Below are 19046 nucleotides of genomic sequence, written 5' to 3' on the forward strand. Positions count from 1 at the left end.
TCGTTGCAGGCGATAGGCGTACTAGCTGTTGTTATGCAGGATACACACAATCGTGCTTTGGCTTACACCATGTCGGCGGGCCACTAATCTGGAGCTTGTACTGGGCTTCGTCCCAATACCCTGTAGCATCCGGTTCTCCAAATCTGGTGTACCCACAGTATGCCGCATCCCCGTACGTTCGCCTGTCTGAAAGGACTCAATCCCACACAAACGCTCAAAAAGGGCTTGAAATGTTGTGTGACGTGGTCGGTGTCTGTCAGGGTAGTTGTTTTGGTGCAGCCGTGCTGCCTCTCGACCGTTTCCATCTGCTTGGCCGCACACAAACACCACCTAGGCTCGTTCCAACTTGAATACCGCGCCATTCAGCCGTTACAGTACGATGTGTCAGTCGTACAGCCTGCAACGCTCAAGGAACACACCGTACGTGTTCAGAGGAACTGTCATTCGTCAGCACCATCTACTGAGGAAACGATGCATTACCGGACACATGTTAGTAGGACCTTTTCTCCTTCATTTTCAGTCAGGAATCCATCACTGGAGTTCGTCGGTTTTATTAATATTCGCCCTTTATGTGCAGTTGTTACGTTGTAGAAATCGATGTGCATACATGTGTTTGTTCATCTTTATCAGATGTCACTGAAATGCGTTAGGCATCCGAATATCTGTTTGGCAAGTTAACATTTCAAATGCACCTCATGGTATTTTGGTGTGCTTTAATAAGCATCTTAAAACCACGGAGAATCAAGAATTCAAGATTTTTATGTCATACTGGGCTATGCTGCAGCGTGTAGCGTCATTAGTTTAGAAATTAATCAACTTGTATTACATGATGCAAATCTGCATTTCAGAAGAAACATATTGAAATGTTGGTCAAACCAATACGGTTTACCTTCCTCGTGGTTTCTTTAAATCAGTCCGAGTAAATCTAGGAGTGATAAACTCTGACAAGGCCATTGTAGCGTCAAATACAGAAATATGAAAAAAATATATATTATTTTCATTTCTTCGCATAGCACCCTATTTGATAGGTGCAGTTTTCAAATCTATGTTCAGCCGTCTTGCTTTATCTTCTCATTCACGACAAACGAACGCCGACATGGTTTATTCAGCGCGGCAACGGCCGATTTCATTCCTTGTTTTGTATCAAAACAAACGTTCCTTCTCTAACGATCTCATCTTCGGTAGCGTGTAACTCTGTAAGCTTCCTTATTGACTCTTGACACACAAACTGTAACCAAAATAATGCAAATAACTGAATGAACATGGTTAATGGAGATGTATCGTGAAAGACATAACTAGTCTCGATCATGTTCGACAGCATTTCGGTATAATTTGCCAAATTTTACAGCAGCTATGTCATTAGTGATCAAGTATACATAGTGCTCAGAGCCATTTGAACCATCCACATAAGTCCACAGTTAAATATTCTTCGCACGCGGCGCCGAGTAACTTAACCAAAAAATGGCTCTGAGCACTATGGGACTTAACATCTGAGGTCATCAGTCCCCTAGAACTTAGAACTACTTGAACCTAACTAACCGAAGGACATTACACACATCCATGCGCGAGGCAGGATTCGAAGCTGCGACCGTAGCAGCAGCGCGGTTCCGGACTGAAGCGCCTAGAACTGGTCAGCCACAGCTTACATGTAAGCAAGAGATACATTAGGTCCCTTTGCTTACAAAGTAAACACATAAAACCTTTACTATGTTTATTTTTAATTAATGAGTTTTCAGTAGCGAAGCTGTTGGCGTACAACCCTCGATTACACAATGAAACCAAAGGCAATTCATTACAGTTATTGTGTGGATGAACTTTCCTGCACTTGTACACCACACATCGACAGGTGCCTAGATGTATGTCGGAATCATCAAAAAAGTCACAAGGGTGATGTTCGGTAATCGACTGCCGATTGAGTAATGTGGCCTGTTGCGTTTCGAAATTATGTTCTTCGAGCCTGTTGAAATTAACATTCCGAAGCATAAATGACACTGAAAAGTGCAAGTAATGTTGCTAGTTAATGGAAAAAATTTAAATACAATTTCCGTTTCCTTGTAACGTTGTATTTTCTAAGAAGTCGTGGACTGGTATACGAATTTTCAGTTGGTTGACTAAAGTAAAAACCTAAAATTTATTCAGCAAAATTCAAATGCCATCTTAAATTTGGCACTGAAGACTGATTTCTTAAAACGAGCATATTAATTCCATGCAGCTGGTGCACTTCTAGTTGTTTTTGTTCTTAATTGCAGTTGTGAAACTCAAAGAAACATGTTATTCACTTCACTGATTACAAGCGCTGCTTATTGTGTACCAATGTCCACGTGACTGTACTACAGTATATTCCTAGATACATAATATATCAGGAAGAGATGAGAATCCAAGCGTTTGAGACGTGGTCTTACAGACGATGATGAAAATTAAATGGACAGATAATAAAATAAAAGAGAAGGTTCACCGCACGGTCAACGGGGAAAAGAATATGTGAAACACACCACGTATAAAAAGATTCAGAGTGATAGGATATTCGGAAATGACAATCAAGGAGAAACTATCCTGGATCTCGAGGTAGCCGCAGAGGACAAAAACTATAAGGGAGGACAGAGCGTAGAGTATGTAGAACAAGTTATTCATGGCTTTGGGCGCTGGTGTTCCGTGCTTTTCTTACATAAGAAAGCCATGGATCAAGGTAATCAGAGGATGCGGTATTTGTAGACTTCGAAAACCCGTTGAGTAAGTACCACATCAACAATCGTTAACAAAAGTACAGTTATATGAGGCACCAAACAATATTTGTGAATGTGCTGAGCATTTCGCGGCAGGGAGTACGCAACGTGTTACCTTGGATGGGAAGTCATCTACGGACGTAGTTGTATTTTCAAGCTCCAAGAACGGTACGGCATCTCTTTTTGTTCATGTTCTATATTAATGACCTGAGAGACAATATTAAAAGTTAGCTCAGACTACTCGAAAATGATGTATTTATGTACAATGAAATACTGTCTGAAAAAAAGCTCCTCAAATATTCAGTAAGATATCGCATGGATAAGATTTCAGATTGGTGCAGAGCCTGACAACTTGATTTAAACGTACAAAAACGTAAAATTATACACTTAACAAAACGAAAACAAACGTAGTAGCCAGCGACTACAGTATCAATTATTCACACTTGAAATAAGTCAACTCTCACAAAAACCTACGGGACATCAAATGGAACGATCGCATAGGCTCAATTGTAGCTATTGCAGGTAGCAGACTCCGGTTCATTGGCAAGATACTGAGAAAAAGCAGCCAGTTTACAAAGGAGACTGCGTCCAAACACTTGTACACCATGTGTTATGGTACTGCTCAAGTGTATGGGACTCATATCACCTAGGACTGACCGGCAATATTGAACGTATCCAGAGAAGGGCAGCACGGATGGTAACTCATCAGCCAAAACGCTCACATAATCCTTGACAGTAAGGCCACCTCTCAGATTAAGCAAGGGGCCCATGGAGCAAATACTTACAGTACTAGACTGGCAATACCGTGTAGAGTGTTACTGGTGTCACTGAAGACCACAGTTTAGAATCGCAATACGGCGGCTAGTGCAAAGGACGTGTAAGTAGCTGTTTATTTAACGGTAAAACAATCGTAAGAAATGGGAATAAACTGATACAACCAAGTTAGCTTTTAGTCTTGACATAATGCTCAATACGAGGTGCATTCAAGTTATAAGGCCTCCGATTTTTTTTCTAATTAACTACTCATCCGAAATCGATGAAACTGGCGTTACTTCTCGACATAATCGCCCTGCAGACGTACACATTTTTTACAACGCTGACGCCATGATTCCATGGCAGCGGCGAAGGCTTCTTTAGGAGTCTGTTTTGACCACTGGAAAATCGCTGAGGCAATAGCAGCACGGCTGGTGAATGTGCGGCCACTGAGAGAGTCTTTCATTGTTGGAAAAAGCCAAAACTCCCTAGGAGCTAGGTCAGGTAAGTAGGGAGCATGAGGAATCACTTCAAATTCATTATCACGAAGAAACTGTTGCGTAACGTTAGCTCGATGTGCGGGTGCGTTGTCTTGGTGAAACAGCACATGCGCAGCCCTTCCCGGACGTTTTTGTTGCAGTGCAAGAAGGAATTTGTTCTTCAAAACGTTTTCGTAGGATGCACCTGTTGCCGTAGTGCCCTTTGGAACGCAATGGGTAAGGATTACGCCCTCGCTGTCCCAGAACATGGATACCATCATTTTTTCAGCACTGGCGGTTCCCCAAAATTTTTTCGGTGGCGGTGAATCTGTGTGCTTCCATTGAGCTGACTGGCGCATTGTTTCTGGATTGAAAACTGGCATCCACGTCTCATCCATTGTCACAACCGACGAAAAGAAAGTCCCATTCCTGCTGTTGTTGCCCGTCAACATTGCTCGGCAACATGCCACACGGGCAGCCATGTGGTCATCCGTCAGCATTCGTGGCACCCACTTGGATGACACTTTTCGCATTTTCAGGTCGTCATGCAGGATTGTGTGCACAGAACCCACAGAAATGCCAACTCTGGAGGCGATCTGTTCAACAGTCATTCTGCGATCCCCCAAAACAATTCTCTCCACTTTCTCGATCGCATCGTCAGACCGGATTGTGCGAGCCCGAGGTTGTTTTGATTTGTTGTCACAGGATGTTCTGCCTTCATTAAACTGTCGCACCCACGAACGCACTTTGGACACATCCATAACTCCAGCACCACATGTCTCCTTCAACTGTCGAAGAATTTCAAATGGTTTTACACCACGCAAATTCAAAAAACTAATGATTGCACGCTGTTCAAGTAAGGAAAACGTGGCTATTTTAAGTATTTAAAACAGTTCTCATTCTCGCCGCTGGCGGTAAATTTCCATCTGCCGTACGGTGCTGCCATCTCTGGGACGTATTGACAATGAATGCGGCCTCATTTCAAAACAATGCGCATGTTTCTATCTCTTTCCAGTCCGGAGAAAAAAAATCGGAGGCCTTAGAAGTTGAATGCACCTCGTACATCCAACGTGTTTGGCTGTAATTTTTTGTACAGCAGACGGAAGGTACAAGGAAAGCAACATGCCTCAATGCAAGCACAGACTGATGACCTAAGAAGTTTGGTCCCATAAGAGGCAACCAGCCCGCTGGGAGGCCCGTCCCTCCAGAGGGGTGAGTCAACACACACCTACTTAGGCTGGAACGACCACCCAGAGAGACGACAGCTTTTGTCAGAGCAATGAGATAATGACCCTGTGTTCACCTTAAAAGCAAATTCCGCTACACTGTGTGGGAGCGCCCAGAAGACGCATTTTTTGACAGACCGACTGCATAGTTACAGAGTTCTCACAGGACAGGATACGCCTAACGGACACGGTACACATTTGCGCATTCATTGACAAACAAAACGTCATTCTCCCGTTTAAGAGAGCAACGCTGATTGGCGAACTATTTGTGACGCAAAGAGCCAGAGGAGTGAGGGAAGACAGTGAATGATATAGCATTGTAACTTTTCCAGAAAAAAGAACCATTCCGTTGGCACTCTTGGAGCACGTAATGAGAGCAAGTGCACGCGTACGTGTACGCAAAGAGCGAGGCACTAAGTCTCTCCTCAGTACCTCACTGGGAGAGCACCTCTGTCGTTAGCGAATCGGAGTGATACTCTAAATTGAGTCGCTCGCGATTAAGCATTGTTCACTGTGTTGGCCACCACACTTATTGTGCGGTGTGAACACGGACAGAGTACCAGTTAAACGCCTGTGAGCGAATATTGAGTGGTATCGCGGTGGACTTGCTATCTGACCAGGGTACCACGCCAATAGACTAGGGGCAGATAGGAATCCTTGACTTCATCAAGGCAAAGGGAGAGTTTGACTGGCGAAGGTGAATCCAGATAGAAAGAAAAAGTTGTGTTATTTGTCAGCAGGGAGCGACACAGGCAACAGTCATCGCAGCTCACGGTATTGTGCGCTACAGCGTATGCGAGCCCCATCTGTCCTCTGTAATAGTACACTCTATTACATTTCTCACGCGACAGCCTTGACCGTTCCTAGAAAACTTATTCAAGTTGTGTAGGCATGGCTCTCAGCTATTCTGTAGAGTAAATAACATTCTTAAAAGTAACGGGAGAAAAGAACCTCTCAATACTTTGTAAAATAATAGCATTCCTATTCATAAGAGGCAATCTACTGTTCCAAAAAGAACCCGGAAATTTATTATTTTATAAGAAGAAGTTTCACTTGATTTCTCAGAATTCTTTTGCAGTAAATAATATTTTTCGTTCGTTTAATGTTTTTCTTATACTAACAAACAATACTCCAGTACCGAAGTATTCCACTAATTATGTAAGAATATAGAATATTTTTGTGTCTTTCCTTACAGCGGACGACTCCAGAAGATATTTGTTGCTGACTGTTTTTAAAGCAGATCTTGTTGGTACATTAGGAGTGTCTGTCTGACATCTGTAGTAGTGTGACGTGGAAATTGTTTCTTGCAGCAGCCAAAGGGTACTTGTTGGATCAATCCACTGTGCAACTTGACAAAATAAAATCCACACACTCACACAATGAACTCCGACATATTTCACTCACAACCACAAAGAACACTATTCTGACCACGACTGAACGCGATGAAGACACTGCACACTGCACACTGCACAGGTGGCGTTCGTGGCCAAATACAACAGCGCAACCAGCACGCTTGGCTAGCATCTGCGTTTATGTCTAAGCAAGCATTTCTCACGGCGTTTCCATATTTTCGTATAATGTAGGTGCAGAAGAGACTGACACTGGAGACGAAAGCGTGGAGCGCCGCATCAAATCAGTTAGAGGATGAGGACCCTTGAGAAACATCACGAGTGGCAGGTACCAGCGGTTGTGCAACAGTTCGCTTCTTCCCTGCACAGACGGTTCCGGTGCGTCCCGGCTGCTGCCGCTGATCACGGCGCTGACGGCGATGGGCCTGCGGCTGCTGCCCCACCAGCGCCCCCAGCCGCTGTCCCAGGACGACCCCTGGACGCAGTCGCGGGTGGCGACCCCGCCGCCGCTGCGCACCCTCTACCAGTGGCGCCAGATCGACTTCGAGTTCCCGTCGGAGCTGGCGCGCCAGCAGATGGCGGCCTCCGGGCGCTACGTGCGCCGCAACGCGCTCCCGCTGGGGCTCGACGTGTACGGCGACCGCATCTTCGTCAGCGTGCCCCGCTGGAAGGACGGCATCCCGGCCACGCTGGCCACCATCCCCAGGGACCCGGCCAAGGTGCGTAGCGGCACTCGGCACCGCTTTGTACGCTCACTGTACGTAAATGACGTCTCTGCTACTACCGTTCCATTCCAACCACAGTTACAGTATCATCACGCTATATGGCTATTTGTCACACTTTTCATGCTATTAGGTAAGTGATAAAAGACTTTTGTGGCAGCATAATTTACCCCCTTCTGAGCCCAAGTTATATTTAACCTTAAGAATGATCTTCAAGTGGCTCAAATGGCTCTGAGCACTATGGGACTCAATTGCTGAGGTCATTAGTCCCCTAGAACTTAGAACTAGTTAAACCCAACTAACCTACGGACATCACACACATCCAAGCCCGAGGCAGGATTCGAACCTGCGACCGTAGTGGTCACGCGGTTCCAGGCTTAGCGCCTAGAACCGCTCGGGCACACCGCCTGGTTGATGATCTTCACTACTCAAGGTTCAATCCTACTTTGGCCCAGAAGCGGGTAAATTATGATGCCACAAAAGTCTTTGGTCACTTACCTAATAGCATCAAAAGTGTGACAGATAGCCATGATGTTGTTGTGGTCTTCAGTCCTGAGACTGGTTTGATGCAGCTCTCCATGCCACTCTATCCTGTGCAAGCTTCTTCATCTCCCAGTACCTACTGCAACCTACATCCTTCTGAATCTGCTTAGTGTATTCATCTCTTGGTCTCCCCCTACAATTTTTACCCTCCACGCTGCCCTCCAATACTAAATCGGTGATCCCTTGATGCTTCAGAACATGTCCTACCAACCGATCCCTTCTTCTGGTCAAGTTGTGCCACAAACGTCTCTTCTCCCCAATCCTATTCAATACTTCCTCATTAGTTATGTGTTCTACCCATCTAATCTTCAGCATTATTCTGTAGCACCACATTTCAAAAGCTTCTATTCTCTTCTTGTCCAAACTAGTTATTCTCCATGTTTCACTTCCATACATGGCTACACTCCATACAAATACTTTTAGAAATGACTTCCTGACACTTAAATCTATATTCGATGTTAAGAAATTTCTCTTCTTCAGAAACGCTTTCCTTGCCATTGCCAGTCTACATTTTATATCCTCTCTACTTCGACCATCATAAGTTATTTTTCTCCCCAAATAGCAAAACTCCTTTACTACTTTAAGTGTCTCATTTCCTAATATAATTCCCTCAGCATCACCCGACTTAATTCGACTACATTCCATTATCCTCGTTTTGCTTTTGTCGATGTTCATCTTATACCCTCCTTTCAAGACACTGTCCATTCCGTTCAACTGCTCTTCCAACTCCTTTGCTGTCTCTGACAGAATTACAATGTCATCGGCGAACCTTAAAGTTTTTATTTCTTCTCCCTGGATTTTAATAGCTACTCCGAATTTTTCTTTTGTTTCCTTTACTGCTTGCTCAATATACAGATTGAATAACATCGGGGAGAGGCTACAACCCTGTGTTACTCCCTTCCCAACCACTGCTTCCATTTCATGTCCCTCGACTCTTATAACTGCCATCTGGTTTCTGCACATATTGTAAATAGCCTTTCGCTCCCTGTATTTTACCCCTGCCACCTCTAGAATTTGAAAGAGAGTATTCCAGTCAACATTGTCAAAAGGTTTCTCTAAGTCTACAAATGCTAGAAACGTAGATAAGTCGTAAGGTCAGTATTACCTCACGTGTTCCAGTGTTTCTACGGAATCCAAACTGAACTTCCCTGAGGTCGGCTTCCACCAGTTTTTCCATTCGTCTGTAAAGAATTCGTGTTAGTATTTTGCAGCTGTGGCTTATTAAACTGATTGTTCGGTAATTTTCACATCTGTCAACACCTGCTTTCTTTGGGATTGGAATTATTATATTCTTCTTTAAGTCTGAGAGTATTTCGCCTGTCTCATATATCTTGCTCACCAGATGGTAGAGTTTTGTGAGGACTGGCTCTCCCGAGGCCATCAGTAGTTCAAATGGAATGTTGTCTACTCCCGGGGCCTTGTTTCGACTCAGGTCTTTCAGTGCTCTGTCAAACTCTTCACGCAGTATCATATCTCCCATTTCATCTTCATCTACATCCTCTCCCATTTCCATAATATTGTCCTCAAGTACATCGCCCTTGTATAGACCCTCCATATACTCCTTCCACCTTTCTGCCTTCCCTTCTTTGCTTAGAACTGGTTTTCCATCTGAGCTCTTGATGTTCATACAAGTGGTTCTCTTATCTCCAAAGGTCTCTTTAATTTTCCTGTAGGCAGTATCTATCTTACCCCTAGTTAGATAAGCCTCTACATCCTAACATTTGTCCTTTAGCCATCCCTGCTTAGCCATTTTGCACTTCCTGTCGATCTCATTTTTGAGACGTTTGTATTCCTTTTTGCCTGCTTCATTTACTGCATTTTTATATTTTCTCCTTTCATCAATTAAATTCAATATTTCTTCTGTTACCCAAGGATTTCTACTAGCCCTCGTCTTTTTACCTACTTGATCCTCTGCTGCCTTCACTACTTCATCCCTCAAAGCTACCCATTCTTCTTCTACTGTATTTCTTTCCCCCATTCCTGTCAATTGTTCCCTTATGCTCTCCCTGAAACTCTGTACAACCTCTGGTTCTTTCAGTTTATCCAGGTCCCATCTCCTTAAATTCCCACCTTTTTGCAGTTTCTTCAGTTTTAATCTACAGGTCATAACCAATAGATTGTGGTCAGAGTCCACATCTGCCCCTGGAAATGTCTTACAATTTAAAACCTGGTTCCTAAATCTCTGTCTTACCATTATATAATATATCTGAAACCTGTCAGTATCTCCAGGGTTCTTCCATGTATACAACCTTCTTTTATGATTCTTAAACCACGTGTTAGCTATGATTATGTTGTGCTCTGTGCAAAATTCTACCAGACGGTTTCCTCTTTCATTTCTTACCCCCAATCCATATTCACCTACTACGTTTCCTTCTCTCTCTTTTCCTACACTCGAATTCCAGTCACCCATGACTATTAAATTTTCGTCTCCCTACACTATCTGAATAATTTCTTTTATTTCATCATACATTTCTTCAATTCCTTCGTCACCTGCAGAGCTAGTTGGCATATAAACTTGTACTACTGTAGTATGTGTGGGCTTCGTATCTATCTTGGCCACAACAATGCGTTCGCTGTGCTGTATGCAGTAGCTTACCCGCATTCCTATTTTCCTATTCATTATTAAACCTACTCCTGCATTACCCATATTTGATTTTGTGTTTATAACCCTGTAGTCACCTGACCAGAAGTCTTGTTCCTCCTGCCACCGAACTTCACTAATTCCCACTATATCTAACTTTAACCTATCCATTTCCCTTTTTAAATTTTCCAACCTACCTGCCAGATTAAGGGATCTGACATTCCACGCTCCGATCCGTAGCACGCCAGTTTTCTTTCTGCTGATAACGACATCCTCTTGAGTAGCCCCGCCCGGAGATCCGAATGGGGGACTATTTTACCTCCGGAATATTTGACCCAAGAGGCCGCCATCATCATTTAACCATACAGTAAATCTGCATAGCTATATAGCATTTAAAAGGAAATTAAAAGAATTTCTTAATGGCAACTCCTTCTACTCATTAGATGAATTTTTTGATGTAGTAAGTGGGTAATTTCCCCAATCCCCACCAAAAAACATTAAGTGTCGTCTAATATTTCGTGTAATGTAATATCTTGTATAGACACCTTTTATCAACCTGACACGTTCCACATCATTACGAAGTGTCGTATTCATCATCTATGGAACAAATACTACTCTAATCTAATCTACTGAGTTATACACGAAACAGTAGCTTATATAATACGTCGAGTGTCAGTTTTTTTAACAATTCAAATTTAAAACAGTAAGACTCGCTGTGCTACATAGTTCCATCGTGCGTCCTTTGCTACTTCCATGAAACATTCAAGGTTTTCATCTTGAACTGACGGAAGATGCAAAGAACGGCCTTTTCCGAACGATAAAAACATATGAAAAGAAAACAGCAGCAGTGCTGTAAATGAAAGATTGGCCAATGAAATAACTATAGCTCGTACAAGGCAAATAGGTTATGATTAAATTTTGACAAGTTTCACTAAATTTACTTTCATCTTTCACAAAGAACAACTGAGCTTCTGGGATAAGGTATTCAAAAAACGAAATGCGAGAAGTAGACATGGCTCCATCTTTTCAACTCGAAATTGACCACTAGCTTGACTGGAAACTCAATACCTCGCAATTAATGAAGTACCTCATTTCAGCTCCGTTTCCAGTGCACACAATTATAGCAAGTACTGATTTGAAATTCAACAAACTACTCTATCACCGCATTTATACGAGGGTTGGAACTTAAATAGTGGCAACTATTTATTCACAACCGATAAAAAAGAGTTACATGTTTGTACCTGTTACTGTCTTTCAAAGCAGTCACCAGCGTCGTGTAGAACCCGTTGCCAGCGATGTGGAAGGCGTAGTATACCGTTATCAGAGCCTGTTCTGTTGGTGGTGCGAATGGAGCGGTCTACTGCCTGTCGAATCTCTGGAACAGATCTGAAGAGAATGTCACGAAGTGGTTCGTTCATCTTCGGAATCAAATCAAAGTCACAGGGACTTAAGTCCGGGGAGTATGGTGGATGGTGCAGTACTTCCCAGTCCTATCGACCGAACAAGGCAGCCACAGCTTGCGCTGTATGCGCCCGCGCATTGTCGTGCAAAATGATGGGTGGGTTGCGCAGAAAGTGTCGCCGCTTCTTTCGCAAAGCTGGTCGCAGGTGATGCTCCAAAAACGAACAGTAATACTGTGCGTTGACGGTCTGCCGTGGAGGAACGTAATGCGTTGAGATAACACCGTCACAGTTGTACACGAGAATCACCATCAACACAACAGGCTCTGATAACGGTATACTACGCCTTCCACACCGCTCTCAACGGGTTCCACACAACGCTGGTGACTACTTTGAAGGGCAGTAACAGGTGCAAACATGTAACTCTTTTGTATCGGTTGTGAATAAATAGTTGCCCCTATTTAAGTTCCATCCCTCGTATGTACTAAAAAATACCGTCACACACAAATCATCAACATAGCTGTATTTTGGTGGTGGCTTGCATACATCAATGATTTAGATAGTAGTACTGTAGGACCAACATCATTTGACGGGTGTCCGTGCAGGACCCAGACAAACCGCTGCTTTCAGTGGTTGCAGGGGCAACAGTATGGATGACTGGCTAATCTGGTCTTATGACATATAACAACATGACCCTGCTACTTTTGAATGTGAATGGCTGAAAACATGGAGACGCTACAGCTGTTACTTTTCACAAGCGCATGCAGCTGTACTACATGGCTTAATGATGATAGCATCTTCTTGCGTGCGTAATACATTCTGGAACTAAAATAGTCCTCCGCTCACAAAGATGTTCTCACCAAGAAAAAAAACAGCTTCTCCTGGTCTAAGTGTGGAATGTTATATATCTTAATCAGAAAGAACTTGAAAAGAGAAATTGATAGGTTGAAGTTAGATATATTGAGAATTAGAGAAGTATGGCGGTAGGAGGAAAAGGATTTCTGATTAGGTGACTACAGGATTGTCAACGCAAAATCAAATAGGGGTAATGCAGCAGTAGGCCTAGAAATGAATAAGAAAATATGAATGCAAATGAACTACTACGAGCACCATAATGAACGCATTATCATCGAAACGCGGTTTTCGGCAAATGTTATAGCGTCGAGGAGCACGTATTTATTTGTTTTGTTGATGTTTTTAGCGTTGGTATTAACGAAAATATTGAAGCAAATATGTTTTTCTTAAATCAAGTCGTATATTTTTTATAGCTGCATTCGATAGCTCTTGAGGGTTGCGTAGTTGTATACCGTAAGGTGGACCTGTGATACGCGAATAAAGCTTTATTTCCCCCTGGACCAACTTATGACCTAGATGCAGGTTCACTTACGAATGTTGTATATAGAAATACGACATAGTCTAGAATCTAGCGTATCACAAAGGAATTAGAGAAACTATTTCACATTTGTGTATTCTCTCAGATTTATGTGAGTTGAAACACATAAATCAACTGCTTATTCTTCAAAGATAAAGAAGCCTTATACGCTGCAAAAAGCAACTACTGTATTAAATATCTAAATGTTAGAAGGAAGATTTGACCTATGTTTTCCTGTACGTGGCTGCGTCCTTAGAGGTAAAATACATGCTGTCGGACAACTGTCTCTACCTACAACGCTCCAAGTTATTGAAAGTGTCCTGTAGCCACCTTTCATTAGTCCGGTAGCCCATTTTCATTACCATTTCTCTTTCTTTCCCTTGTTTCTCTTTTCTCTTTACTCTCATAGTGGCGTGATTGAATGAATGTGGTTGTGTGTCACGTTGCTAGACGGTGGCGTAGTCTGCTGCAGAAAGTCTGCGATGGTCGTACAGATTCAGCAGCAGTTGTACAGAATAGCCAACTCGCGTAGTGGTCAAGTAGGCAAAGACGTTTTCGCTACTGCGATGAATTTCTCACAAGTAACGAAAACCTCTTTGCCTACTTGACCACTACGCGAGTTGGCTATTCTGTACAACTGCTGCTGAGTCTGTACGACTATCGCAGACTTTCTGCAGCAGACTACGCCACCGTCTAGCAACGTGACACACAACCACATTCATTCAATCACGCCACTATGAGAGTAAAGAGAAAAGAGAAACAAGGGAAAGAAAGAGAAATGGTAATGAAAATGGGCTGCCGGACTAATGAAAGGTGGCTACAGGACCCTTTCATCATATCACATGGGATACATTCGTTGAACCAAATATTTTATCAAAAATACGTTGGTGATCCCTGAACATAGCAAAATAAATATTATTCTTAAGGAAATGACATTTTATGTTGAACCTAGGCGCGTAATGACAGTCTTACCAGCTACGTGTAATACACACTGTCGACTTATTGACACTGCAATGCAAATTCGTACGCTCGTAAATTAAGCAAATAATTTACTAACATTAATTTGGTAACCACACAAATCACGCAATATAAATTTTGTCTGCCAAAAAAGTAACTTTTTAGTTAAGCATGTGTTCAAGCTGTAGACCATGTGTAAGTAGGCTGTTTAGATTTTTATATGGGTAATGCCACGTAGCGCTCTGTATGAAAATCACTGGCTGTGCTGTGTGCAGTCTGTGGCTAGTTTGCATTGTTGTCTGCCATTGTAGAGGGGCAGCTGGATGTGAACAGCAGATTGCGTTGCGCAGTTGGAGGTGAGCCGCCAGCAGTGGTGGATGTGGGGAGAGAGATGGCGGAGTTTTGATAATCTGTAAGACTGAATGTCAATTATGAATATTAAGGTAAATACATTGTTTGTTCTCTATTAATATCTTTCATTTGCTAACTATCCCTATCAGTAGTTACTACCTTCAGTAGTTTGAATCTTTTATTTAGCTGGCAGTAGTGGCGCTCGCTGTTTTGCAGTAGCTTGAGTAGCGAAGATTTTTGTGAGGTAAGTGATTTGTAAAAGGTATAGGTTAAAGTTAGTCAGGGCCATTGTTTTGTAGGGGTTATTGAAAGTCAGATTGCGTTGCGCTAAATAATATTGTGTGTCAGGTTAAGCACAGGCTTGTATAATTGTTCTAAGTGGACGTTTCATATGTATAATTTTTCTAAGGGGACGTTTCATACCAGTTCATCATGTTATTAACTTGTAAGCATTCATTTCACTGCACACATTTCTGTTGGTCATAGTATATGGACGATATGTGAGAAGTAGGGACTGTTAGTGTTTGCACGTGTGTTACTAATTCCGCAAGGGACTGGATAACAGCATTGCTGGTTCTAAGGACAATTCCACAAACTTTGTGAGTGCACAAGTGGTGGTTTATGGACTTGCTATCTTCTCTGCAAGACTCTTCAATGGTGATTGTGCACCTGCACAGTCGCAACAGATGGCTGCTGGCCATCTCTACAAGGACTACAGTGGGTCTACACCTCTGGTGGCCCACCAATACTCTCTACAAGGACTACAGTGGGTCTGCATCTCTGGAGGCCCACCAATACCACAATCTCTACAAGGACTACAGTGGGTCTGCACCTCTGGTGGCCCGCCAATACCAATACTCTCTACCAGGACTGCAGTGGGTCTGCTCTGTGATGACCTACCTACCAATATTCGTCAGAACTTCGAATGACTCTGCTGTGGGTTTGCTCTGTTGTGGCCCATTACCTGTCAGCATGTCAAGAGTCAGCACTTCTGTTGGAAGGACAACACTACTTCTTCAAGACTGCATGGAAATCCACTACTTCCGTGTGCATTGTCTTTTACTGCACAGACTTTGATAAAAGAAACGGCAGTTTTACTGTGATGAATGATCAGGACTGTCTTTATGGACTGTGAGAAAATTTTAGCTGTTGACCAACATTGTATTAATAAGTGTGTGCATTGGATATCTTTGTTAGTGTAATTATGAAAAATTTTATCAAATCATTATTGGCCACTGCCCAAAAATATTTTGTAAAATTTTTTGTGGGGAGCATGGGGGCTATGTAAGTAGGCTGTTTAGATTTTTATATGGGTAATGCCACGTAGCGCTCTGTATGAAAATCACTGGCTGTGCTGTGTGCACTCTGTGGCTAGTTTGCATTGTTGTCTGCCATTGTAGAGGGGCAGCTGGATGTGAACAGCAGATTGCGTTGCGCAGTTGGAGGTGAGCCGCCAGCAGTGGTGGATGTGGGGAGAGAGATGGCGGAGTTTTGATAATCTGTAAGACTGAATGTCAATTATGAATATTAAGGTAAATACATTGTTTGTTCTCTATTAATATCTTTCATTTGCTAACTATCCCTATCAGTAGTTAGTACCTTCAGTAGTTTGAATCTTTTATTTAGCTGGCAGTAGTGGCGCTCGCTGTTTTGCAGTAGCTTGAGTAGCGAAGATTTTTGTGAGGTAAGTGATTTGTAAAAGGTATAGGTTAAAGTTAGTCAGGGCCATTGTTTTGTAGGGGTTATTGAAAGTCAGATTGCGTTGCGCTAAATAATATTGTGTGTCAGGTTAAGCACAGGCTTGTATAATTGTTCTAAGTGGACGTTTCATATGTATAATTTTTCTAAGGGGACGTTTCACATGGACTGAAAGGCACATTCGCAACCGCCGTTAGAAAGAACGATGAATAGATGTAATTACAGTGGATAATACGATAGAACATGCACTGGCGATTCGACAGTACATATCGTCTGGCGTACTTTGGGCTTCGTCGTGCTCCCCAAAGAAAGAAATCAAGATGACTCAAATCGGGAGACTCGCAGGCCATTTGAAAATCGAATTTCGTTCTATCCAACGTCCAGGAACGTTCTCATTCAATCAGAAAAGTTCTCATTCAGTCAGGAAAGTTCTCATTCAGTATTTACGTTGCAACACGGGACGAGTCAGCTGGACAACCGTCGTATTACAGTCACATACACTGTCGAATACCCAGTGGTACTTCTTCTAGAAGAACCAGCAGAATGTTCGTCAGAAAGTGTGAGTGCGAATGTCCATTTAGAACGCCTGAGATGAAGTAAGGTCCAAAATATAATTTCATACTGCTACGGTCGCAGGTTCGAATCCTGCCTCGGGCATGGATGTGTGTGATGTCCTTAGGTTAGTTAGGTTTAAGTAGTTCTAAGTTCTAGGGGACTGATGACCACAGATGTTAAGTCCCATAGTGCTCAGAGCCATTTGAACCATTATAATTACATATGATGCCGCACCAGACGTTTACGCTCCACGGCCGTTGACGTTGCAGCTCACGAAGCCGTTGTGGATTTTCGGCTGCCCAGTAGTGAATTCTAGGCAAATTTATATTGGCGTGGTTAATAACGTTGCTTAATCGGTAAAGAGCAGACGCTGGAAAAACGTAGTGTCATCTCTCAGTTGCTGAAGTGCAGTCCGACAAAATTCTGTACGGCGTTCGAAATCACGATGGCCGAGTGCGTGACGTAGTTACAGGTGATAGGGATGGAAATTCTGTCGATGCAGGATGCGAATGACACTCGTCTGCCTCATTCCACATTACTTGGCTATACGTCTCGTACCACTGTGCGGATTCATTAGCGTGGTAGCCAGAACAGCCTCTTCGTGTTTTCTGTCAGTCGCAGTCTTCTTTCTGTTTCTCTTTTTGACGTCGAACAGCCTGTCCGCACTACCGCCTTAATAATTCGTGCAACTGCTTGGCGTGTCGGACAATGGCGAACCCAATAGATAGCCCTATACCGCTGTACTATTTTTAAGGCATTTCTTTTACATACATCATAAACTGGTATAATTATGCAACTTATCCTCATTGAAGTATATGTCTGCACATGTTGTGGTCTTCAGTTCTGAGACGGGTTTGATGCAGCTCTCAATGCTACTCTATCCTGTGCAAGCTTCTTCATCTCCCAGTACCTACTGCACCCTACATCTTTATGAATCTGCTTAGTGTATTCATCTCTTGGTCTCCCTCTACGATTTTTACCCTCCACGCTGCCCTCCAATGCTAAATTGATGCCTCAGAACATGTCCTACCAACCGGTCCCTTCTTCTTGTCAAGTTTTGCCACAAACTCCTCTTCTTCCCAATTCTGTTCAATACCTCCTCATTAGTTATGTGATCTACCCATCTAATCTTCAGCATTCTTCTGTAGCACCACATTTTGAAAGCTTCCATACTCTTCTTGTCCAAACTATTTACCGTCCATGTTTCACTTCCATACATGGCTACACTCCATACAAATACTTTCAGAAACGACTTCCTGACACTTAAATCTATACTCGATGTTAACAAATTTCTCTTCTTCAGAAACGCATTCCTTGCCATTGGCAATCTACATTTTATATCCTATCTACTTCGACCATCATCAGTTATTTTGCTCCCCAAATAGCAAAACTCCTTTACTACTTTAAGTGTCTCATTTCCTGATCTAATTCCCTCAGCATCACCCGACTTAATTCGACTACATTCCATTATCCTCTTTTTGCTTTTGTTGGTGTTCATCTCATACCCAACTTTCAAGACACTGTCCATTCATTCCGAATTTTTCTTTTGTTTCCTTTTCTGCTTGCTCAATATACAGATTGAATAGCATCGAGTAGAGGCTACAAACCTGTCTAACTCCCTTCCCAACCACTGCTTCCCTTTCGTGCCCCTAGACTCTTATAACTGCCATCTTGTTTCTAGACAAATTGTAAATAACCTTTCGCTCCCTGTATTTTACCCATGCATTTTTGTATTTTCTCCTTTCATCAATTAAATTCAATATCTCTTCTGTAACCCAAGGATTTCTACTAGCCCTCGTCTTTTTACCTACTTGATCCTCTGCTGCCTTCACTTTTTCATCCGTCGAAGCTACCCATTCTTCTTCTACTGTATTTCTTTCCCCCTCTCCTGTCAATTGTTCCCTTATGCTCTCCCTGAAACTCTGTACAACCTCTGGTTTAGTCAGTTTATCCAGGTCACATCTCCTTAAATTCCCACCTTTTTGCAGTTTCTTCATTTTTAATCTGCAGTTCATAACAAATAGATTGTGGTCAGAGTCCACACTGCCCCTGTAAATGTCTTACAATTTAACACCTGGTTCCTTAATGTCTGTCTTACCATTTGATAATCTATCTGAAACCTTTTAGTATCTCCAGCTTTCTTCCATGTATAAAACTTTCTTTCGTGATTCTTGAACCAAGTGTTAGCTATGATTAAGTTATGCTCTGTGCACATAACGAATGTTAAAACAGAAATGAGCGGCCTGCAATGCAGACACGCAAACAGACAAAGGTGCTGATGTTCTGACACAGCGTAGCAAGAGAGCTCCACTTGGCAGTGTTTGCACCGCTAATGCC

General features: G+C 42.7%; 1 protein-coding gene across 1 annotated transcript in view; it reads left to right on the forward strand.

The window, feature by feature from the left end:
* LOC126149995 (protein yellow-like) overlaps positions 1-19046 on the forward strand; it is a 180919-nt gene that overhangs the window by 91885 nt on the left and 69988 nt on the right. Inside the window, exon 2 of the mRNA XM_049915845.1 lies at positions 6900-7249. Within this exon, the coding sequence (XP_049771802.1) occupies positions 6900-7249 (350 nt within the window). The remainder of the gene's footprint in view (positions 1-6899; positions 7250-19046) is intronic.

The sequence above is a fragment of the Schistocerca cancellata genome, chromosome 2 (assembly GCF_023864275.1).
Source record: "Schistocerca cancellata isolate TAMUIC-IGC-003103 chromosome 2, iqSchCanc2.1, whole genome shotgun sequence".
Classification (NCBI taxonomy): domain Eukaryota; kingdom Metazoa; phylum Arthropoda; class Insecta; order Orthoptera; family Acrididae; genus Schistocerca; species Schistocerca cancellata.